This window comes from Schistocerca serialis, chromosome 1, assembly GCF_023864345.2.
Source record: "Schistocerca serialis cubense isolate TAMUIC-IGC-003099 chromosome 1, iqSchSeri2.2, whole genome shotgun sequence".
Classification (NCBI taxonomy): Eukaryota; Metazoa; Arthropoda; class Insecta; order Orthoptera; family Acrididae; genus Schistocerca; species Schistocerca serialis.
The window spans coordinates 712,880,963-712,907,404 of NC_064638.1; the positions used below are offsets into that span (position 1 = coordinate 712,880,963).

At 39.6% G+C, this 26,442-nt stretch overlaps 1 protein-coding gene across 1 annotated transcript in view; it reads left to right on the forward strand.

Annotated features, from left to right (window-relative positions):
* The window catches only part of LOC126458110 (odorant receptor Or2-like), a 142,604-nt gene that overhangs the window by 85,356 nt on the left and 30,806 nt on the right, over nt 1-26,442 (forward strand). The window contains exon 4 of the mRNA XM_050094943.1: nt 12,759-12,860. Coding sequence (XP_049950900.1) covers nt 12,759-12,860 — 102 coding nt within the window. The remainder of the gene's footprint in view (nt 1-12,758; nt 12,861-26,442) is intronic.

Genomic DNA, 26,442 nt, shown 5'->3' on the forward strand with positions numbered 1-26,442 from the left:
GTCCACATCTGCCCCTGGAAATGTCTTACAATTTTAAACCTGGTTCCTAAATCTCTGTCTTACCATTATGTGATCTATCTGAAACCTGTCAGTATCTCCAGCCTTCTACCATGTATACAACCTTCTTTTATGATTCTTGAACCAAGTGTTAGCTATGATTAAGTTGTGCTCTGTGCAAAATTCTATCAGGCGGCTTCCTCTTTCATTTCTTAGCCCCAATCCATATTCACCTACTACGTTTCCTTCTCTCCTTTTTCCTACTACCGACTTCCAGTCACCCATGACTATTAAATTTTCGTCTCCCTTCACTATCTGAATAATTTCTTTTATTTCATCATACCTTTCTTCAATTTCTTCTGGAACCTTTATGTCTGACTTACAATTGAATTTCCACTTCTTGTAAAAAATGGACAATACTGACATAGTCCGTTGTGATCAGCTGTCGAAATAGGTCCGTCACAGATGTAGGATGGGGAATTCCTACTCTGACAAAGGCCTTAAGAAACTTTCGGCGTTGGTTTTCATAACGCCGACACCCTAGTATCACATGGTTGAAGTCTGCAGTCTCAGTTGGGTGGAGTTCGCAGTAAAGAGATGGCTGAACTTTCGTTCTATAAAGATATGAAGGGTAACAGCCTTGACCCACCGGATGCGCGTTATAGTAGTGGTATGACATCTAGATGATTTGTGACAATCAGGTTTTTCGCGGAATACTCGGCTGTATTGCAGCATAATGCCTTCCTTTGAACTGTTGTGAGAACTTCCACGTCTTCGACCCTTCTTAATGAATCATTTTCTTTACGCCAGCAGCAAAGCCTATATGTGGAAGGCAAGTGCCGTAAGGCTGGCCATCACTCACACTTTTTTTTTGCAAGGTGATCCGCCATCCCATTACATGAGGTACCAGAGTGTCCCTTGTCCGCGTGCTTAGTTGGGTGGTAATGTGCTCGCCTCCCTGACAAGCGGGCCCGGGTTCTATTCCGGGTGGGTTGGAGAGTTTCTCCGCTCGGGGATTGGGAGTTGTGTTGTCCTCATCATCGTTTCATTCTCATCACCGGCGAGCAAGTCGCCCAATGTGGCGTCGACTGAAAGAAGACTTGCACTTGGCGGCCGAACTTTCCCGGTTGGGGCCTCCCGGCCAACGATGCCATACGCTCATTTCATTTTTTAGAGTGTCCCTTGATCCCTAATAACTGCACACGTTTAGGCTAACTTTCACACTGATAGTTTAACTTCATTACATGGTGGTTAGTGTTGCTGCGTTTCTAGGTTTTCCAGTGATCTCCTCGAATCCGTCAGACTAAATATGTCGTCGAACTGATTTGCCGCATATTGAAGGATTTCCTTAATTGCCAGAACTTCAGCACTGAAGATGCTGGCTTCCCTCGGTAGCTTAAACATAGCCCAAGACAGTGGATCTCCGCAGAAGTAAGAAACGCCGGTTTTCTCTTGTTTTCGAGCCGTCAGTGAAAATTTGACCAATGAAACCCAGATTGATGCAGTCAGATAGGTTACGCCAGTAGAAGTAACGAAAGTTCGATCCGATCCCCTGGGCTGATAGAAGATTGGTGGTTGGTGGTTTTGTAAGTCGTATTCCAAGCTAAATGCACTAGGCAGGGAGAATTTTAGAACTAAGGGTGTCAAATATGTCGAGGCGTTGACATATAATGTGCACTCATAATCCAGTATAGTCCCAATCATTTCGGACTGTAACATCAGCTCCCCACCATACGAGAGGTACCGGCCGTAGGAAAATCAATGATCGACCGACCTCGGAAATCAAATATTCCACATGGCTTGCACACGTCAGTCTGTTGTCGACAATGAGTCCAAGCCACTTGACTGGGCTCCTTCCCGGAATGGTAAAAGGCTCTACTCGTATCTCGGGCGTTTTCGTCCATCTCTGGAATGTAAAAGCAAGATTTTATATCTGCCAGATTCAATCCAATTCTGCACGTCCACGAATACAGCACGCACGCCGCTCGAGCCAACCACCTTAGCGTCATTCTCAAGCTGAGAGAAAACTTGTACATGAAGATGTCATCGGCGTACATTAGCATTTTTACTGTAGGACCAAAAATTGTGCTGAGGTTTGACGAGTGCACTGCATAAAGAATATGACTTAAAATGGAGACTTGCCGCAGTCCTCTGTAGATAATACACGGTCCATGCAAGGTGTTGTCCTGTTGTCTGATGCAGATTACACGTTGCCGTAGGAGAGAGCAAAGGTTGCGGGTAATGAAGTCTGGGACAGCCATTGACTGGAGCTTCCGGAACAGGACGTTCACGTCCACAATATCATACGCTCCGGAAACATCGAAAAACATTGCCGTCAAGAAACCATTACAAGCATAAATACGTTCTATGTCGATAGTTAAGAAACCTAGGTTTTCTATGGAGCCTCTTCCTTTTCGAAACCCGTTCTGAGAGCGGGGCAGAAGGTAGTACGACAGTTACTACTTCATATCTAAAAATTCATCCTTTGAATAGAAGGAGTTGTCATTCAGAAATTCTTTTAATTTGCTTTTAAATGTTGGTTGGCTATCTGTCAGACTTTTAATGCTATTTGGCAAATGACCAAAGATTTTTGTGGCAGCATAATTCACCCTTTTCTGTGCCAAAGTAAGATTTAATCCAGAATAGTGAAGATCATCCTTTCTTCTAGTGTTGTAACTATGCACTTCGCTGTTATTTTTGAATTGGGATGGGTTATTAATGACAAATTTCATAAGTGAATATATGTATTGCGAAGGTGCTTTGAATATTCCGAGTTCCTCACATAAATGTCTGCAAGGTAATCTTGGGTAGACTCCAGCTATTATTCTGATTACACCCATTTGTGCAATGAATACATTCTCTCTTAATGACGAACTGCCCCAAAATATGATGCCATATGAAAGCAGTGAATGAAAACAGGCATTGTATGCCAATTTACTGACATGTTTATCACCAAAATTTGCAGTGCCCTAATAGTGTAAGTAGCTGAACCTAACAGTTTCAGCAGATCATCGACGTATTTCTTCCAATTCAATTTCTCATCAATGCCAGAAATTTTGAATATTCTGCCTTAGCAACAGAATTCTGTTCATAGTCTATATTTATCAATGGTGTTATGCCATTTACTGTACAGAATTGTATAAACTGCGTTTTCTCAAAATTTAGTGAGAGTCCTTGCAGAGAACCACTTATTAATTTTCTGAAAGACATTGTTTACACCGAGCGAGGTGGCGCAGTGGTTAGCACACTGGACTCGCATTCGGGAGGACGACGGTTCAATCCCGTCTCCGGCCATCCTGATTTCGGTTTTCCGTGAATTCCCTAAATCGTTTCAGGCAAATGCCGGGATGGTTCCTTTGAAAGGGCACGGCCGCTTTCCTTCCCAATCCTTCTCTAACCCGAGCTTGCGCTCCGTCTCTAATGACCTCGTCGTCGACGGGACGTTAAACACTAACCACCACCACCACCATTGTTTACAATTTCCTCCGCTGATTCTTGCTTGTTGGGTGTGATTGCTATACTTGTATCATCAGCAAAAAGAACTAGCTTTACATCTTCATGAATATAGAGTGGAAAGTCATTGGTATATACTAAGAACAATAAGTGACCCAAGACTGAACCCTATTGGACACCATTCTTGGTACCTCAACTGTTAAGGGAATCTGCTGATTTTTGCAGACTATCTGTTCTGTTGATTTTAGCGTTCTGCACTCTTCCAGTTAAATATGAAGTGAACCATTTGTGCACTGTTCCACTCATACCACAATACTTAAGCTTAAATAGAACAATTTCATGATTCACAGAATCAAAAGCATTTGAGAGGTCACAAAATATCCCTATGGGTGATGTTTGGTTATTCAATGCATTTAATATTTTATCAGTGAAAGCGTATATAGTATTTTCTGTTCAAAGGCCTTTCTGAAAACCAAATTGACATTTTGTTAGTACTTCATTTTTGCAAATACGTGATGCTACTCTTGAGTGCATTATGTTTTCAAGAATTTTCGATAGAGCTGTCAGAAGTGAGATTGTTTGGTAGTTGTTAGCATAAGACCTATCCCCTTTTCTATGCAATGCTTTAACAATAGCGTATTTCAATCTTTCTGGGAAAATGCCATGTTCCAGTGAGCTACTACATATGTGGCTGAGAATCTTACTTATTTGTTGGGAACAAGCTTTTAGTACTCTGTTGGAAATGCCATCAATTCCATGTGAGCTTTTACTGTTGAGTGAATTTATTATTTTCCTAATTTCAGTTTTATCAAATTGCATAGGTATTGCCTCTTCCACATGCTACCTTGTATTTTCTAATGAATAGCTGAATCCTATTTTCTCCACAACACTTAGAAAACGGTTATTAACAATGTTTTCTACTTCTGACTTCTTGTTCACAAACTTTTCATTGAGTTTGATAGAAATACAGTCTTCCTTGCTCTCGGTTGCCCTGTTTCCTTTTTAACAATATTCCAAATTGTTTTAATTTTATTATCAGATGTGCTAATCTCAGACGTAATGCACGTACTTCTGGACTTTTTAATAACTTTTCTTAATACAGTGCAGTAGTTTTTATAAATGTTTCACTGTTTCGGGATCATTACGCTATAAGATACATTTCCCTTTTCTGTTTACAACATTTTTTATTCCTTAGTAAGCTATGGCTTTTTACATGGTTTCTTACAATTATATTTCACTGTTTACCTAGGGAAACTGTTTTCAAATATACTCACAAAGGCAACATGAAATAGATTAAATTTTAAATTAGCATTAGGTCCCTGTACACAACATCTCAATCTAACTGTTGCAAGCTTTCCCTAAAATAATGAATTGTTAAATCGTTAACTGATTTGGAATACTCTTTTGCATTATTGTATGGAGCTATATCATAAACTGTAACTAGCTGTGCATCATGATCAGACGGACCATTCTTAACAGGAAAAGTTTTATTTGATTAAGTTTATCTTGGTCTATGAAAACATTATCTGTGTGCTACTTTCCTGTGCCACCGGAGTAGGTAAATCAATAATTGATGTCAGATTGAAAGAACCAAGTAATACTTCAAGGTCAAGCTTTCTATTGGACTCCTTCAGAAAATCTATATTGAAATCTCCACAAACAATAATTTGCTTTCTTCTGTATGACAGATAGCACAACAAAGAATCCAAGTTATTCAAAAATAGTTGAAAACTTCCCATTGGGGACCTATACACGGCTACAATTAAGTGCCATTACTTAATTTAAGCTCACACACACATGTTTCTATATGCTGCTCTACGCAAATTTTTTTAGTTTCCAATTTTTCCACACTATGACAGACTTTTACGTATATGACAACTCCTCTTATCTCCATAGTGTCCTACTTACATGTGCTAAAAGCTTATATCCACCAACATTTACCATTTCATACCTGTGACTATATGATGTTCAGACAAGCATAGTACATCTATTCCACCCTCAGTTTCTAAATCTTCTCAACAAACAAGAAGCTCATCTACTTTGTTTTTTAATCCCCTGATATTCTGATGCAGTATACTAACATTATTTTCCACTGTGTTTTTATGAGAATCTTGTGACATACTAACATTATTTTTCTCTGTACTGTTATAAGATATTGTGATATTTTAACATCTCTAGTACCAGCCTGTCTGAATTTCTCATTAAGCTTAATTTAAATCAATGTTGGATGGTTGGACTCCGATCTTAGTCTAAAAAAGTAGTCCCATGAGTTTCAGTGCCACCCATTAAATATTTTGCTATCATCTCAGCCAGTTTATCCTTCCATTTCCTATTGAGATGCAGGCCATGTCTTGTGAAGACCCACCTACCAATAGCATCAACAGGAACCAAACCTATGCCTGACAAAGTAGCCACGCGAAGCAGCTCTTCTAGCTCCACATTGTCCCTGCTGACAGAACTGTTCAGTTGGGGCCTATCATACGACGTGAAAGCAGGAATCAAGCCAACATTTCTATGGTTCGCTACAGATGCTATTTTTACTAGGTGACACTCAATGAGTTCCTCTCAAACCACGATTCCAAACGGTGCTTCATTATCCTTTCCAATGTTTTAAATACGCAAGAAGAAAGATTGGTGGGACGGTATGAACCACCCAAACCGGGGTCTTTGCCGGGCTTGCGTGTGGGAACAATTACGTAAGTGCCTAGTTCCCTTAAATGATTGCAGATGTCGAGCAATATGTGTAAGGCTTCGTCCGGCAAATTGTCCGGCATTTTCTAGTGGATGTCGTCAAATCGTAGAAAAGCACTGCTGGTACCTTTTTAGACGTTCCGCAGTTCTGTGAACTGAAATGGAGTCAGTAAGGACTGCGTCGATCCCAGGAACGAAGGAGAAGCAGCATCTGCGGTTGGCAGTGATTCAGGGATGACCGATGGGATCTCGACGATTGTTGCGAAGTCATCAACCTTTACTCAATGGGGATTTGTTTCGGAATTTGCATATGGTGGAGCAAACCGATGACAACGGAGTTTCTCTGCCGAGTGTCTCACAAAATTGTATCCAAGATTGTTGTTTTCTCTGCTTCTGGTGGCGGCGGCCACCTGTTTGTATTTGAGAAAATTCGTCCAGGTGCGTTCTCTTTTATACATGCTGTAAGTTAGCTTTCATTTAGGAACTTGTCTTGAGCAGTCTTGATTCCATCACGGAACTAAAAGATCTTTCGGACTTCGGATCGGTTTGACTTGGCATTTGGAAAATACAGCCACCCTATTTGGTAGGGGAATGACCGGATTGTAACGTTCGTCTGCGGGTCCGTGCAGTAAACCTGCTTCAATATGTTCCTTGATATATGCTTTATACGCCTCCCAGTCTGTTTTGCACGTGTTCCGTTTTGGTGACGGCATGTATGTAGTTGGTTCAATATCATTGATCATATTATTCGAATAACAAAATGACCAGACCCCAGCGGGCAGTAGCAGATCTCCTACTTAAATTCTTAGGAGATATTCGAAGAACGTAAGTTGATGTCTATTGCAGACGAGCGTCTTCGAGGCGCCGAGATGAGAGGCAATAGTTGTTCAGAATAAATAAATTGAATTCTTCTGTAATGTCGAAAATAGCTGCTCCATGTCTATCGTCCATCTCGCATACACAGGTCGTATGGTACGCATCGAAGTCTTCATAAAACAGAAGAGGGGGTCGAGCTGATTAACCAGTGTGTGCCACTCATCAGTTTCGATTATCTTCTTGGAGGGCAGTATACTGCCACTATGGAGAGGTGTAAAGTCTTGAAGCGAGTGCGCATCGCTGGAGCCTAAAAGCCATTTGCGTGTGGTCGACGTATCTAGCAGAATCGGACGAACAATGCAACTCTGCGTTTTTCGTCGTGTCTGCCTTCCCCAAAAATCTGGAACCGTTGGAGAGAGGACAATGAATGTGGTTTAAACCAAGTTTCTGGGATATCTGCAATGTTTATGTCTTGCGAAAGTGATTCTGTTTGCAGGGTTTCTCTCTTGAAAATGACCGTCCTGGCATTAATCGCCATTTTGCTGAGTCAGAGTTTCCAGTAACATCTGGCTTATTGCTGTAGAATCGTCTGGTCCTTGCGGTGCCGTTTGGATTCGTGAATGGTCTGTATGATAAGGATGAAAAGTTTGTCTTGCAATGTGACACTGATTGGACTGTCAGCCTGTTTCCATCCCCGGAGTGGAAATTCCGTTACAAGAGCTGTTCAGCGACATGGTGGTGTTGCGGTGAGTGCGGTTTGCTGAGGATCGGTCTCAGTGGCAGGGTGTTCGGGTGCAGAGGTGGTGGTGGCATCCATCGGGGGGGGGGGGGGGTGAGTGGCGCGGGGGGCGAGCGGCCTGGCGTCGCTGCTTTGTGCCTGTGTATCTGTGCGGCTGAGCCGGCTGAGCTGGACTCATCATGCAGGGGTGGAGGAGAGTGCACTGATTCGGCACACGGTCTGTATGAGATAGCTGTCTCGGCTCCCACGAAAGTGACGCCTTGCCTAGTAACGACTTCCTTAACGTACCTCTGTCGCGCGTACTCTGGGCACTCCCGGTTTACCGCTTCGTGCGCCTGTTGCGATGTAAACACCGCGGCTGAGTGGTGGGGCAGTCGGCTCGCGCATGATTTCCACCACATTTGGCGCATCGTATGGCTGAGCAGCACTGGCTGTTTACATGATTAAGTCTGAGACAGTTAAAACGTCGCCGCACAATATGTATCCACTGGGCAACGCATAATGCAAAACTGGAACGGAGTCTGCGAGTACTTTCAAAGCAAACTGAACCACAAACGTGCCAAATGGTGTGATAGTGGTAATTCCGTCCTTTATCACCTTTTTCGACATGCGCCTGACATGGAAGACGGTACAGGGTGAAACTATCAAATGCAAGAGTTCTTCCTCACTTAAGCTGTTGTCAACTTTTCTGCCTACATCCCGGCGCGTGAAGACGTGACTTTATATTTAGGCCTCCAGTTGATGAGCCGAAAATACCGGGGATTCTACCAGTAAGTTAGCTGTTCTGGGAGAGTTAAGTTCGATTTTGATTCTGCTCCGTCCTATTGATAAGGTATTCTTTGTGTCTTGCCTACACTCTGAGTTTGTTACGTAGACAAGTTTTCCAATTGCCATCGGATGCAGCCTATTAACGTTTCCTGTACGTCCTTCTACATATGTACAGAAAGGGCCAATGCCATTGTCTTGATAACTTTTATTTTTATTAATTGCATAAACTGACCGACGGGAGAGAAAAGCATTGTTTGTATCACGAGTCTCTGCAACACTAGAACAGCTCGACAAGTACAGGTTCAGGGATGGGTCTACAGCTGCGGGGCTCTCTAATGGCAAAGCGTTATCTACGCACTGCTGCGATAAGCTGGCTACTTCCCTTATTTGGTTGTTGTACTGCTCCACGGCGATTGTTGCTCGCTCGTCTCTCTTCTGTTCTTCCTCATACTCCGAGATCCGCTTCTGCACGGTACCCGAAGCACCGGGCTCGAATGATCGCTGAGAACTTCCATGGCCTCCGCGACCGCTGAGTGCAGTGGCTGCTGGCCAGCCGTCGAAATACACGCGGCTGTCGGTAAAGGAGCCGGGTAGCCGCCCTCCTCGTTCGGCCAACTGCCCATGTTTAGAATAACTTCACGTGGCTCTTGTGCTAACTATTGCACCTTATCAACGTGTCGCCACAAGAAGAATTTAGGTTTCCTCACAACTTAGCATGAACACAAGTGACTGAGCGACACTAGATAAGCAAATCGAAGTAAAAAACGCTCCGTGACTACAAGGGAGTTAACGCCTCGGAGTCTCGGTGCAGAATGACTACCATAAATAAGCGTAGACTACGTTAGCTTCCCTAGTAGTTTTGGTCAGTTAAGGGGGGTAGGACGTCAAGCAGGTCGACTTGAAGAAGGAGAGGCACCACAGGACATTTTAATTTCTACTGTCTATATCTTTACAAATAAATTCATAAAACTTTGAAAGCATGATCAGGAAGGATTCAGGATTCATACTCATAGCAGTGGAAGCTCAAAAATGTAACAAAATAAATTTTTTTGTATGTGAAATTTCATCCTTTTTTCACTTACTACTGGCTGCATTTGTTGCTATAGATACACTTTTCTTCCGAAGTAAGAGAGATTACTCGATGAATTTTGCACAGCATATAAACTATGGTTCCATGTGTATGAAACTCTAGAGTTTATTTAATTTATTTAAAAATGAATGAACTGTTACATTTTAAACTTCATGTTTAGAAAAAACTCAAATTTTATAGTTAATTATCTCAATTTTTACCACAGTTTTTAATACATTTGGAAAATTCTAGAGTTTCGTATACCTGTAAGCACTGCTTGTATGCTGTGCAAAATTCATCGAAGAATGTCTCTTACTTAGGAAGAATAGTGTAGCTACAGAAACAAATGCAGCCAGTAGTAAATGAAAAAATGATGAAATTTCACACGTAAAAAAAAGGTATTTTGCTATGTTTTTGAACTTCTACTGCTCTGAGTGTGAGTCCTCAATCCTTCCTGGTCATGCTGACAAAGTTTTATGAATTTATTTGTAAAAGTATAGACAGTAGAAATTAAAATGTCCTGTGGTGCCTCTCCTGCTCCAAGTCGGCCCGTTTGACGTCCTACCCCCCTTAAGGTGTCCCAGTGTAATGGGTACGTTAGGTGTGTTGCATACCCATAGGGCATTACATCACAATGATTGTTTTCTTTATGTACGCGATCAGTGTCTTTCTAGCTTCCCCTAAAAATCAAAAGCGGCGAAACTCTAGAAATTGAGCGAGGATGTGTAAAGAGCTGGGAAACCTAGGAAACATTTTTGTTCTACATAGTCACCCTCCTGTCTTTTACTTAAGAATAAACAGTATTTACAGCAGAACTGAAACTGTGAACGTTTAATTCTTTTTTTCATTCCAAAATTTTTGATTTGTTACGTGAGAAAAGAGGGACGTTGTTGTAAAAGTTAAGAAAACAATACATATTTATTATGTAGCGCTAGAAAAGATGTTTTCCTCAACTAAAAGGTGAAATTAAAAAGAAGCTGCAAAACAAAAACTTTCGCATTTATGAATAATAACAGGAAACTCTTGCCTTTGATCATGGTGAAGAACGTTCTATTTAATACAAAATAACAACAATAATTATACGTTTTATGTAAACTTTACTCGTATCAAAAGTAATTGCATTGGGTATGTAAATGCACTGAAGCGATCAAATATTTTAATTGCTTATAAAATGCAATTTATATGATATAAGGACTAACACTGAAAGACGTGTTGTTCTAATTATACGCAAAACAAACGACCAAAGAAACAAATAGAAGTCGCCGGCTCTCATTGTCTCTCTTATACATTCAGTCATGTTGCTTTCCCTACCAATTCTACTAATACCACCCGTAATCCTTACTATTTCCTACATCGTTCATGTAGTGTATCAAAACTACCGAACCATAGTTTTGGTAGAGCCCAGCATTTATTTACTTGTTTACTATGTTCATATTAGTTCTTTTGGTCTTATTTTCTATTAATTCAAATATACACGTGTGTTTATTTCCATGCATTTACAGGTTAAAGCTAAAATAATAAGTACAACGTAATTTTAAATGAAAATACGTTTCTTCTAGCCCATTCGCGTAAGACAATGAACGTTTCACGATCTCAGGTTACACAATTTAGTTACCGAATAAAATCGCCTCATACAAATTGTTAAACATCGTAAGAAATTAAGTATTACTTGTAATAAATTCCACTTTAGAGCTGTTACATACTACGCCCCCATGAAGATACAGAATTCGCATTTGGGGGGGGGGGGGGGGTAGCAACTAAATTTCGAGTTTGAATAGGATACCAGTGGAATATGGCTTCCTACCTGATTTTGTAGCGCGTAAACGGCAGAAGTTTGTGTATTGTTAAGTTTCGTTGAGGATTTTTTGTAATTTGTAATTGCAAAATTTGCATCACATTCTGAATCGAGGATGGGGTGGGTTGCAGGTTTGTCAGTCGTTAAATTTGAAAGGGCATTCAGTTGTCTCACCAAATGAATTGTTGAACATATGGAAGAAACAGGAGAACGGCTCATTAGCAAACTGCAGAACCATTGACACCCAAACATTCACACTCGGTGCAATGTGTGTGTATAACAGGGGGCGGGTGTGCAAGGACGATTCGCTGAAATATGTTCCACTTTCTTTTGGTTCTAGGATCTCCTTTAAGTGAAAGCAAAATGGGATTACCTGTAACGATACTTTTTATAAAGTAAAACAGTTGTTATGGGCTCTTCTACCATACGGGCATTTCTCATTCGGAACACGTGTGTTAGTCACGAACGAAGAGGGGAGAAATTGTCGACTAAGACGTAGCATAGCAGGGAAGCATAGCAATACAATGTGTTTGCATCAAAGCTGCATGTTCTGTAATATACGTTTCCACATTGCACGAGTGATGTAAAATGAATCCATAATTCAGCTCGCATTTGATAATTGATAATGGAAAGGAAGGGCTATGATTGACGGGTACATGACAAGAAAAATATTCGACTTGTAGTATAGTTTGTGTACGGTGGAAGCAAGGGCATTTTTACTGGCAAGTTGCTCAGAATTTCCCATTTCCTTTCAAGTTTTATTTTTTGTTTCCAGTTGCTTCCGCCTTCATTAGTAATAATAATAATGTATTAGTTAGTTCTGGCTTACAGGACACTCTGCACTTTCAGAGTTATTGTAATTAAAACCAATTTCGTCCACCTTGCCTTCAGGACTATTACCTAGAAGAATTAGTGGTAGTATTAGTAGTAGTAGTAGCAGTCTTGTTTATCTGTGGATAGCGTTTACAAGGTTATTGGACATATCCGGCAAAAGAACAAAACAGAAATCAAATGTACGTCCAAAATATACAATATGGGAATAATAAAGTCAGCTTGCTTCCAGTCACTGACTTTTGCCTCAGCAATCCATTCAGAATTTTGCAGGCTGCACATGTTTTTCAACACATTCCCAAGCATCCTTCGTCAGTTCATGTTGCAGCTACGTTTAATCAGTATAGTCGGATGGTATTAAGCCTCCATCTTCCCGAATATAAGGCTAATCTTTCAGAAGCAGTGTAACTTCTTTCCGTTTATCCTTTGTGTAGAGTACGGTTTTGTTCATACACTCTTGCAAAGAAGTTATTTCATAATGTAAACAGTAACGTCACTGCATAGTCTGTACAAACACCAAAGCACAATTGCAAAAGCTAGTGATCCACCGCTCATTCATTTCCCTGCACCAATCAGGATGATACGTTTTCTTATTTCAGAATCCAGATGATGGTGGAGTGATCGAATGCATCCTCTTTCTACCAATCCCAGCTCTTCAGATATTCATCTACTGCTGGGCTGGACATGGTATAATGGAAGAAGTAAGTAAAAATGGATAACGTTCGTCAATATAAGTTACCAGACTAGCACTCATTTACTGCACAGCATATTCGTTTCTATTACAGCAGTGGTTCCCAACCTGGGGGTAATTGCCGCCTTAGTGGTGCAATGTAATTTTCTCAGAGATAAAAGCAAAAGGGTTCGTTTGCGTTTCGGTCACGAAATTAAGTTACTTTTAAAAGATTATTGCCGTTATCACTATTTCCTAAGGGTATAATGCTCATTACATTAGTTGGGAATAATTACATATTTTAAATACTAACATTAATGTTTGATACAATGCAGTGGAGATTACAGCTTGTGAAGCGAATGTATGACCATCATCTTCTTCACATAATCGACTCACTACACATATGTTTCGTTCTTTGTGTTGTGCATCTATGACAGTAAATTGGAGACATATACACCACATATGTTTAAATGTTTGTTCATAATGCCTTCTACGAGCTATAAATATTCCCCACAATGGAAGCAAAATTGCTTCACAATTCACTTCGCAACAAAAAACGAACTAATCCACAGCAGACAACATCAGTAACTATGTACACTGTTGTAGCATCTACACGTTATTATTATTATTATTTCTTTCCCTTCTCAGACGTTATGTCTGGTTAAAAATGGAAAGTGACGTGGACCTCGATCAAGCATGACTTCCTCCTAACTGTACGGTATATGTTACATTGCATTTAGGAACTTTCGGGTAATTGAACATGTATCAATAATTACAGATTTCTGTAGTTGTATATATACGTTTGGATGTAGCTGTAACTCGTTGATGTACTGGTGGATATTGTGTGGTATGACTCCTGTAGTTGATAGTATAATTGGTATTATGTCAACTTTATCCTGACGCCACATGTCCTTGGCTTCCTCAGCCAGTTGGATGTATTTTTCAATTTTTTCTCCTGTTTTCTCCTGTATATTTGTTGTATTGGGTATGGATATTTCGATTAGTTGTGTTAATTTCCTCTTTTAATTGGTGAGTATGATGTCAGGTTTGTTATGGTGTTGTTTTATCTGTTATAATGGTTCTGTTCCAGTATAATTTGTATTCATCATTCTCCAGTACATTTTTTGCTGCATACTTGTATGTCGGAACGTGTTGTTGTATTAGTTTATGTTGTATGGCAAGTTGTTGATGTATTATTTTTGCTACATTGTCATGTCTTCTGGTGTATTCTGTATTTGCTAGTATTGTACATCCGCTTGTGATGTGATCTACTGTTTCTATTTGTTGTTTGCAAAGTCTGCATTTATCTGATGTGGTATTGGGATCTTTAATGATATGCTTGCTGTAATATCTGGTGTTTATTGTTCGAGCCTGTATTGCAATCATGAATCCTTCTGTCTCACTGTATATATTATTATTATATTATATTACATTATATTATAATTATTATATTAGATTATAATTATTATAATTATAATTACTATTATTATTATTATTAGTGGCAGTGGTCGCACACAAAGCATTGGCAGTCTTTCAGTTCCTGGCTTCTGGGAGTTCAGAAATGAAAACTCTAATTCCAGCAATTAAGTGATATACAAACAATAATCATATTACGCACATTTTTTGAGAGTTGTAAGTAGCAATCATGATGCACTAAAAACTGCTCCATAATTCTATAAACAATATTGTTAGAAACAAGCAGAACAAACTGTCTCGTTTGGTCATTAGTTGGTAGTATAATAATACATCCACAAAAACTAAATATCATTGATCTTCCATCATTTGTGCCTGGGAGTAACACTTAGTAGGGACGTAAAGTGGGATGATCACATAGGTTCAATTGTGAGTGAAGCAGGTGGTAGACGTCGGTTTACTGTTAGAATACTGGGGAAACGCAATCAGTCTGCAAAGGAGAAGAGCAGCATGAATGGCCACAGGTTTGTTTGAGCTGCAGGAGAGGTCACAGAGATGCTGAAAGAACTCACATGGCAGTCTGTCGAGGATAGACGGAAACTGTCCCGATAAAGTCTACTAACAAAGTTTCAAGAACTGGCTGTAAATGATGACTCTAGGAATGCACTACAGCCCCTACAAATCGCTCCCATAAGGATCATGTGGGTAAGATTAGATTAATTGCAGGACACACAGAGGCACTGAAACAATAATTTTTCCGTGCTCCATACGTGAATGGAACGCCAAAAGACGTAACAACCGTACTCTCTGCCATGCGCTTTACAGAGGTTCGCAAAGCATACGTGTAGATGTACATGTAGCTGTAGATTCATGCATCCTCCCATTACATCTTACAGCTGTTATCCGCAAGAATTTTATTCATCATGCTCTCCAGATTTGCTAGAGGATCAGTTGTATAGCCTGCACGTTCCCTCACATGATTTCTTTAGCGTGGTGCTGACTTTCACAATTTCTTTGTGCATCAGACATTCCTAATGCAAAGACGCTTTACCAATGTGTCATAGAGTCTGCGAAATCAGTCGGGACCGTCCACGGGTCTATGAAAGGGTGCACTGTCTATGATCCGACAGTTGTAAGCTGTCATATGGCGTTTTGATCATTAGTTCCGATTTTCTGGCTTGAGAACTTGGCAAAATGTTCTTTCATCTGGAACTCAAATACGAAGTGTTTTCGGCCATATTTTTCGGTGATCTAATTTCTTGTTTTAAGGTAAAATAATATGCCCCAACGTTTGTAGAAGTGTTTCTGATAGGATGTAACTCTTTTTTGGCTGTCACTCCATGTTTATCCTACACGCAGAATATTTTTTCTAGGACACAGTTTGCCATGCACTTACCTAGTACACTTCCAAGTATCCGTTTAGCATATGAATGAAGACGACAGTCCTTTTAGATGAACGAGATACAACTGTTGAGACACACTTGTACTACAAAGTTACCGGAACTGCTAGATGGCTTTCTGTAGTAGGGATAGATGTATGAAGAACACTGCTAGAGATAAGACAGGACCCATTTCATCTTCACTGTGGGTAACTTCTATACATAGGAGGTAACACACAGATTTTAGTTTTGATACTGAATTCAAGACAATAGTAGTTTAATACTATTCAGACTTCTTGTGATAAAACTAGTTGATGCGTTCTCAAATTCGTGGACATCTAGCTGAACGCGGTTTTTTGTGATTGTGATGTGATGTATCGACGGAGAAAATGAATTCTAGCTTAGTACATGGTATACAATATCACTTGCACGTTATAATTTGTTGATGACCAGTTTCTGATGTCAAGTATCCATTAACAAGTTTCAAATAGTGAGACTGAATACTACATACTACGTTCTGGCAGCTTACTGATGTTCGTGCCACAGTGGAAAATGTGACATAGTCCCATCTTGACGTGATTCCAGGGCTCACAAGATTGCTAACTATGCCAGTAAGATTTAACAAATATGTGAGTGTCCAGGTGCACTATTAGCGTTGGTATTGCAGAAGAGAAACTTTAGAGAAAACGGAATCTAAGTTCCACTTTGGTGGGTGTAAAAGATAAGTAGATAAGCACTGCCGAACTATAAAGCACATTGTGGTGGAAGTAACACCCTGTTAGCCTGTGAACTGTGAGGAAATTCTTACGAGTGTGTGAGAATCTGACTGGTGTCTTGAATATGGTATTTGCCTGATTGTGCTGTGCGAGTATGACATCCGATGAGCTTAATATGTGTTTCGGTTCTTTTAGTACTAATGGACGGAAACCACAAATTGTAACAATTTTCTGTGGTGACTTTGTGTCACAGCGTAACACGGTTAGTAGAACAGTGCGCTGAAAGTAACTTGAGGACTGCCATTTGAATGGAACACACGGAAGCGCTCAGTGGAATCGCCACTTGCCACACGGAAACGATTCGTAATCTTACATTCCATTCATCTCACCCAATCCAGCAAACTATTCCATGTACGGCGACGACTGTTTTCAGTGTTTATGTAAGAATTGTACTATTTATTCATTTTAGCTTTATCGGTAGTTCAAACCCAGCTTTATTATACAAGGATATATGAAGCTTGAAAGCTTCTTTAATAAATGTTGTAACTGAAGTTTTCGTTTTTAAAAATGAATGAATGCTGGTGAGGTGTTTTGCAAAATTTCGAAAGCTGATTATACAGTTTACAACAACATTAATTACATATCAACTTATCGTTTCGATGACATTCGCTCTAAACCCGAAATTCCAAATTTCTTTCCGAAAGTTTCTAACATTCTGCGTGGTGTCTGTTTGTTCTAAGTCGTGTCTCCCTACCACTTTCGCGCAATGACTCTCTGAGTGTGTTTTTTAGGGAACTGACTAGTTTGGACCTGGAACCTGTTGCTGGTAAGGAGACCCCAGACCACACATGACATGTAGAGTTCAGTGAGACTAGCGATGATATAATCAAATACTTAATGATTTCAGCGTCAGCTCCACTGCACTCCCTGTAAAAGAATCTTAATACTAACTAAATTTAGTGGAAGGGGTTCAAGGCTTTCCTATTTTTAGTTAGCTGGTAAAATAACGTCGAAAAAGCAATTAAGTTTACCATTGGAAATTTTATTCTACTCACAAAACATTGTTTATAAATTGCACTATTGATAAAAGGAAATATTTTAATACAGGATGACAAAAACCAACTGCGATCAACAAAAATGTGAACGAATATTCCCTGAATGGGTTTCCAAGTTCTACAATGGATCGAAAGATGACCTATGCCATATCACATCTATAATCTAAGTTTAAAATAAGTTTCGTGAAAGAGAAAACTATCAAAATGGTCTACAATGACCCTCAATTATCTTTAATTACTTATTTAACTTGTTGTAAGTTAGAGTGGCTGATGTGGCTTCTCAATAATTATATAACAGAAAAATCATCACATTTCAGATTTTAACTTATGTAGCAAATGTGAATACCATGAGCTTTAATTGACGATCGACACTAGTATTACGCAAAAAGGGGGTGTAACAGATGAGACTTCTGCAGTTCCGAGTGAAACCTTATGCAAGCTTATGTGGCACCACATGTGTTCATTACCTTGTAGTTGGTTAGGCAACGTCAGGGGGCGTCAGGCGGCGCAGCTCCACACAACTCGCCATCTCGGAAGCAACTGTCCTCTAACCTCTCTTTACTACAATTTACCGAAGCTGGTTTAAGAAAAAGGTATCTGGCTGTGTTTTCAACTGACCAATCAGGGTCTCAATTTTATCCTCAAGCTCTGCCTACAAAAATTCCGTCTATCCAATGAGAAACGTTATACTTTTCGTGGTGGGGCAATGTTTTTAACGTTTGCAATGTAACAGAGACGCGTATAATCTCACGCTAAAACTTGCAGCTGGTGTGGCCCTTTTAGTGTTATCGTAAGATCTATACTGTTCTTCTGGAGGGCTCTATCTTTTAAAATGAGCTGTGGCGTGGTCTTGGCGGTCGGCCGGCAACGTGGGTGTCCATCCCTTATCGTAGGGCCTTCTAGCTTAACACGGTTATGCTCTCGGCATCTTTTCTCGTTTCTCCCCTCGGAACTGCGTCTGTTTCACGGTGGGAAGGTATGACATGCATTTAGGCATTCTTGTGTTAGTCTGTGGTATTCCATTTGCTCACTTGTTGATCGTATTACTTTGGTTAATTTAATGTCAGGATTGATTCGAAGCTATGTGACACACTGCCGGATTTGCTATCATCTCAGGGTTTTCAGGGAAGGTGTTATATTTGCCTGACACCTTACATATCACCACCCTTCGAACTTAATTTTTGCACTGAAGTTAGGCAATGATTGAATCGTCAGTCAAAAATTATTCCTTTATCTAAATTTTGCTGCCTACTGTTCAGCCACATTATTCTAGTTCTATGCTAGTTCGTAGTACCAATTTATATTTTTATGTTCTTCCACATTATTCTCAAAAATATGATTATATTCACAAGAGAAGAATATTTTAATGCTATTATCATTATTAATTTTTAATTATTTTCTTTCTTTATTTAAGTGTGAATTTTGTTTTTTAAGAAGTTTGTTATCGGAAGTGAGGAGTCTTTCACATAGATTTTCTTAGAAATATTTTTTTTTATAAATGTAGTAATTAAGTTAAACCTATTCCTAACACATATTCTAAATATCATGTACAAGTAAATGTTTTAGTTTTTAGACACTCATTTCAACGTTGTTACACTAACAAATAAGAATTATTCCCAAGAATTGCTTTGCCAAAGAAATATACATACATAGGTCTTGAGATATTATCCTAACAAACGGTACAAATGTAAAAAAATGGGAAAGCATCCAACAAGATAATTTTTTATTTTTTGTTTTTATAAGGAGAAAATAAGTAAAATATAGTTATTCTTTTATTTCTATGATGAGAAAATAAGTAGCATATAGTTTTAGTGTTTATTATGTCTTACTTTTGTTCTTTATACACTGTCCATTTCAGAACTAATGACTTATTTTTATCGATAGTCTATTTTTACTTAAGTCCATAGTCAATGACTGTTATTTTGTATATTATTAGCTGTCTGGTGTGCTTGACTTACTTAGTGTTTCACCTGTGTCTTTTGCACAATTCCTACATCACATACTTTCACACATTTTCATTATCCTATGAATGTTTATGCATGAGGTTGATGAATGTTTTTGCACGAAGTTGATGGACTTGAGTGAGACGGATGATGGCAAGTATTTGATGTACAGCTTCATTCGTCATTCCTTGTTGGCTTTGCAATGGTGTATTGCTGTTGTGGAGGTCCCATAATGGAATTGAGCTGTGAGTGTGGAATCTCGTGGTTTACTGGCTTTATATGCGTGAAAGTCATCGTTATATGTCGCTGAAAGCGGTTCTTTTTCGTTGTAATACTCGCAGACGACTAGTTTACAATAGGATAGGGTTTGAGAAGGTATGTTATCTATTTTCCACCCATCTTCTTTCTTGGTCTCGATCTTGCGAATCTTCAACTTCTGTTCTTCCTGCTTTATATCTGCTTCTTACTTGATTCTTGGTTCTTCTCTGGGCAGGATATGGGAATATTTATTGATAACTAGTTGCTTTGAAGTTCTCCTCTTAGTAACAGTTTGATAAATAGTTTGGAGGTGTCATTTCTACTTTGTGGAAGTTTTCTTCAATTTTGTGCATCAGCATGCTGTTTAATAGCAGTAGTGTGACTTTTACACGTATTTTTTGCCAGTGGTGGCTTGCCCAAGCAGTCTTCTCATCAGGCCATTTTTTGCTCGCTCCACTGAGTGGGCGTCCCGGGACGCTTCTGGCCTTCTGTGTGTCTCTGTAGGGTTCCGCCACTCTGGGGTTCTGCTTATCAGTAGATTTACTGCCGAATTCGGATACAAGTGCCCTTTGTTGGTCTTGCTGTCCTTTTCCTTCTCTCGATGCTTCTGCCTTGTAGGAATCGTGTCTTGCTAATTATGTCCTTTTCTTTCTTGATACTTCTCTCATTGCAACTTGTGGGTCATTGCATCTGGTTCTTGCTGGAGTTTTTACAATGGTTCTTACAAAAAGTTTTACTTATAATCATCTAACAAATGTCTAGTACCTACATTGTTTTACGCCATTTTTAAAAAGCTTTACAAATTTCGGCACCCTTTCCATGTTACAATTCTTAGATATAGTGAGTCTTAACTTCTACAAGAATCCTCAAATTCGTTTTTTATTTTTGTGTAGTGTCGTGGTGTATAGCATTTTAGTATTAGACTATCTACACTTTATCCCTTCACCTTAATCTATTCTACTATTGGCGTTATTTTGTTTTTATTGAAACTACTTTCTTTTTCCCACCTTCCTCTCTCTTCATTCTTCTTTCTCCTGACGATCTTATCTGCAACATAAACTTGAAATATTTTGCTAATTATTTGCTTGAACTTCTTGAAATTTTTCGTCAATTTCTTTATGGACCTTAGCATGAGTTGAGGCTTTTCCCCCTTTTGTGGATACCATTCTAATTCTTCATCCTCTTTATCTCACATCATTCTTAATTGTTTGTTTATAACTGGTATTTCTTCTAATTTTAGCTTTTGCTCAAAGAGAAGTGTGACATTCCCGAATGTTACGCTACCTTTCCCCATATCTATTATCGCTCGTCTCTCATTTAAAAAATCTGCACCTATAATCATATCTACAGTTAGTTTACGTATAATTACGAAGTTGGCTTCGATCTTTTGACCTTGGCACGAAAGAGTTAACCTTGTTTGTCTCGTAACTTCCGCAGCATTGTTTCTAATAGGACCTCTTACTTTAATCTTACGTGTTTTCAGAACTGGCAATTGCTCATTGGCATTACACTGCATGAATAAATTTTCTGAGATCGTGGTCAGTTCACTTCCGCTATCAGTTACAATATTGACTGGGATATGTTTTACCATGGCCTTCACAACTGGTTGAATTTGAAAGGGTTGGTTCTGTTCTTCTTCTTTTTGCATCAACAAATCCTCCACTGAATCATACGTGAGTCTTTTCAGGACTTTCCCCTGTGAATTCGAACTTTCTGTAGGATAAGCTTCGACTGCTACTTCTGTCTCCTTTGTTTCCTCTTTTATATTTCTTCCTTCATTTACACTTTCTACAACATCCTCTACTTTTCCTCATCTTCGTCTATCTTCTTCTTCGTCGCTACTTCCACATAATCGCATCTAAATGCTCTAATTATCGCTTCATAACTTCCTTCATTATATACGTTGGGTTGTGTGCCCACTAGTAACTTATTTTCAACTTCTGTCGACTGCGCATTATCCTCATTGAATTTGTTTTCCCTGGTTTCCACCTCAAATAGCTCTGCAATACTCATTACTTCGTCCTTTCCTCCTACATTCATTGTGCATGCCTCTGGTAATTCATCTTCCTCGTCAGTGTTCTCCCAATTAATTTCGTCCCAACATGATATTATTATTTTCCTGTCTTCGTTTTCATCTGGCCCCTGCAGTTTTGTTTCTTCCTTCTTCTCTTCTCGTGATAAGGTATTTACTTCTCCTTTCAAGGTGCTGCAATTATCCTGGGTTGGTGCGTCATTCTCTTTGGCATGGGCGCTTAGCCGTCAATTCGAACGTTTTTCGGGGTTTGGTGGTCTTACCTCCACCTCTTCTATCTGTATTCTCTTTTCTTGCTCCGCTTGTTGATATTGGTTTCTTTGTTGATAATTTGTCGGTCTATTAGTTCTCCAATACCCGTTCCGGTTGTCATTGTTCCGTCTGTAATAGTTGTTGCCGTTTCTGGGTGAATTATAGTTATTGCCATATTCTCTTCTAAATCCATAACCGTTTCTTTGTTGAAATCTGTTGTCGTTTCTTGGTGCGAAGTTATCACGTGGTTCGTAATTATTGTTTCTTCGTACTGTGTCTTGTGGATTCCACTGCTTTTTGCTTTCGTTTTCACGTGCGCTTCGTCTTTTTCTTGCGTCATCTTCCGAAAATATAAACTCTAGTTCCCTTAGAATTCCTTTAAATGCTTCGATGTCATTATCTCCACGGGCTACTAATAATTGCTGGTATTTCAATGGTAACTTCATCGCGCATAATTTAATCAACTCTCCGTCACTGTATGGTCCATCTAAGCATTGATTTTTCTTTGCCATTACTTCGAAAAATTTCATGGGACTCTTCTCTCCTAAATTTTCAAAATATGGGTTCTGTAATAATTCGTACTTCACTCTGTTCTGCCCTTCGCTGGACCAATATGGTGAGAGAAACTTCTCTCTGAAATCTTCGTACGATCGGCATGTCGCTGCAACATTCTGCATGGTTTTTAAGACTGTTCCTGACATGTGTGCACATATAAAGTCTTATTTGTGTGCTAGCGTCCAGTGTTCTGGTAATCCCACTCGAATTTGATCAATAAAAGTTCGTGGATGTAATGAGTTTCCTTCTCGAAAGTGTTGAAATTTTCTGACTGTGAGGAAATGATCGTTGTCGTACTTCATCATGGTTCCATATGAAATTCGCGATTCTTCGCCACTTTTGTTTCTGATCATTTCTCCCATCGTTCTTTCCGGTTGTGGTGGATCCATTGGATATGTCCACTGTAACTTTCGCCTACCCTTGCGTAATATCGTTGAAGTGGTACGCAATAATTTTCTTCCATCGGTTGTGAACGTGTAGATGAATGCATTGCACTGTACTCTTCGCGACCCGGCTTTCCATTGTCACGTATTGGTTCGGTATCTTGTCTGACTAACCTTGCCGCTTCATTGCACAATCCAAACTGTCTTGAAACATACATTTGTGGTTCTGCATGTGTTTGTGGTGCCGTTTGTTCATCAAGAATTTCGAAACGTGTCTGTTGCTGTGCAGGCTGTTTCATTTCACGTACGTTACTCTCCGCCTGTGACTGGAATCGCAAATGCATGATATCTTCGTTATTTGCTTGTTTTTCCGGTGCTGTTACAGGTACGGATGTGGTTGCAGACTCAGTGCTTGTTCGATCCTGTTCACTACGCTCTTAAATGGTTTGCAACAACTCTGTTGCAATTTCTGAAATTGTTGCTTCGTTTGCGTTTCTATTTTGACTATGCGATTATCATATCTTTTCAGCGCTGCTTTTGTCATACGTATGTGTAACACACTGTTTTCAACAATTTCACGCGCTGTACCTGCTGATTGTCTAGTAATTACGTTTATCTGTTTCTCTAGCTTCTTGACTTCTCCCTGGGTGTTGTTACGTAATGTTTTGATCTCGTCCTGAATGTCATTACGCAATATTTGTACGTCCGATTGTACCTTGTCAATGTCTGTTCTCAGTTGATTGTGACCTGTTATTAAGTTTCCTATCACTTCTCGAGATTCTTTTGCCTCGTCTTCAATATGACAGGTGTAACTGAATTTTTTTGTTTTGTTCTTTAATCTCACGCATTTGTCTCATGGTTTCTGCAATTTATTTCGTCGTTTCTGCATTCTGAATTTTAATTTGGTTCGCAATTTCTTTATTTTGTCTTGTCATGGTTTCGTCATTTGTTGTAATAATTCTGCCAGATTGGTCGGTCCTATTGCGTTTTCTTCTGGCGTCCTACGCTCTGTATTTTCGCCCAAGTGTTGGTTCGCAACCGATTGCATTGAACTGTGCAGTGACACGTTTCTGCTCGAATTCCTTGTACTCTATGGTGAGGGAGCTCTGATTACTTGTACTATGGGTTCTACGTATTCAAGACGAAAGTTAGAATCCTCATCGACTGTCTCTCTACTTTCCTGCTCCTCTGTCGTATGCTGACCTACGTTTTCTATGCCATGGCATGCATTATTCTCGTTATGCTGCGTTATCTGTCCTATTTCTCGCGGTACTGCATCGTCTGTTGTACTGTCCTCTATTCTCTGTCCGTTTTCATGCTGGGTCTCTACCTCAATTCGGTCAATGTCTCGATCTGCCATTGCTTATCTTTCCTATTCCGTTATTTCCTGTTTTAAAAGCAATTCACGCGCCCTACCTCGCGTTAACATGCGCTCATACGATCTCACGCGTTTCATAAACTTTTTGCGCACACGACTTGAAACTTATTATACCCGAGACTGCCAATCCGTTCACTTACATGTTGGGTCAGAACCAACTTGTCAACGATGTATCCGCCACCTGTGCGCTTGCATTGGAGAGAAAACTTAATTCTAACAATATTAAAATTCATAACTTAATTATGCTATTGTCTCTGCTAGATTGTCTCACTTTCTATTGAATACTTTCTTACTATCTATCGCTGCAGCTATTGCTTTCGACTATTTATGCCTTTCAAAAAAAAAATTTTATTACGAAAATTTTTTAACAAGATATTTTTCTGTCCTAGTTGGGCATGTGGTCGACCTTCAATCATGGTATTTTACCATCCTGGCAGGGTCGCCATTCTCTAGCATTCTGCGTGGTGTCTGTTTGTTCGAAGTCGTGTCTCCCTACCACTTCGTGCAATGACTCTCTGAGTGTGTTTTTTAGGGAACTGACTAGTTTGAACCTGGGACCTGTTGCTGGTAAGGAGACGCCAGATCACACATGACATGTAGAGTTCAGTGAGACTAGTGATGATGTAATCAAATACTTAATGATTTCAGCGTCAGCTCCACTACACTCCCTGTAAAAGAATCTTACTACTACCTAAATTTAGTGGAAGGGGTTCAAGGCTTTCCTATTTTTAGTTAGCTGGTAAAATAACGTCGAAAAAGCAATTAAGTTTACCATTGGAAATTTTATTCTACTCACAAAACATTGTTTATAAATTGCACTATTGATAAAAGGAAATATTTTAATACAGGATGACAAAAACCAACTGCGATCAACAAAAATGTGAACGAATATTCCCTGAATGGGTTTCCAAGTTCTACAATGGATCGAAAGATGACCTATGCCATATCACATCTATAATCTAAGTTTAAAATAAGTTTCATGAAAGAGAAAACTATCAAAATGGTCTACAATGACCCTCAATTATCTTTAATTACTTATTTAACTTGTTGTAAATTAGAGTGGCTGATGTGGCTTCTCAATAATTATATAACAGAAAAATCATCACATTTCAGATTTTAACTTATGTAGCAAATGTGAATACCATGAGCTTTAATTGACGATCGACACTAGTATTACGCAAAAAGGGGGTGTAACAGATGAGACTTCTGCAGTTCTGAGTGAAACCTTATGCAAGCTTATGTGGCACCACATGTGTTCATTACCTTGTAGTTGGTTAGGCAACGTCAGGGGGCGTCGGGCGGCGCAGCTCCACACAACTCGCCATCTCGGAAGCAACTGTCCTCTAACCTCTCTTTACTACAATTTACCGAAGCTGGTTTAAGAAAAAGGTATCTGGCTGTGTTTTCAACTGACCAATCAGGGTCTCAATTTTATCCTCAAGCTCTGCCTACAAAAATTCCGTCTATCCAATGAGAAACGTTATACTTTTCGTGGTGGGGCAATGTTTTTAACGTTTGCAATGTAACAGAGACGCGTATAATCTCACGCTAAAACTTGCAGCTGGTGTGGCCCTTTTAGTGTTATCGTAAGATCTATACTGTTCTTCTGGAGGGCTCTATCTTTTAAAATGAGCTGTGGCGTGGTCTTGGCGGTCGGCCGGCAACGTGGGTGTCCATCCCTTATCGTAGGGCCTTCTAGCTTAACACGGTTATGCTCTCGGCATCTTTTCTCGTTTCTCCCTTCGGAACTGCGTCGGTTTCACGGTGGGAAGGTATGAGATGCATTTAGGCGTTCTTGTGTTAGTCTGGGGTATTTCATTTGCTCACTTGTTGATCGTATTACTTTGGTTAATTTAACGTCAGGATTTATTCGGAGCTATGTGACATACTGCCGGATTTGCTATCATCTCAGGGTTTTCATGGAAGATGTTTGATTTGCCTGACACCTTACAAGTGTTTCACCACTCAAAAGTGAAATTGGAAAAAAACGGCGTATTGCACTATCTTGCCCCCCTGCCCTCACTCGCCAAATTTCATCAAGATCGTTTATTGACACTTCGGATTGGTCCGTTGTGTGACTCGACAAGAGGCAGAGAATTTTATATTATTGCTAGTAACACAGCCTATAATTTAGGCCCTTATCAATTCTATTGGATTGAAATTGCAATGAGAAGGTGACAGCCTAACGATTATGCCCTTGCGTTTTCTCTACCTCGTGATGACTGGTTGTTGTGTGATGTCCTTAGGTT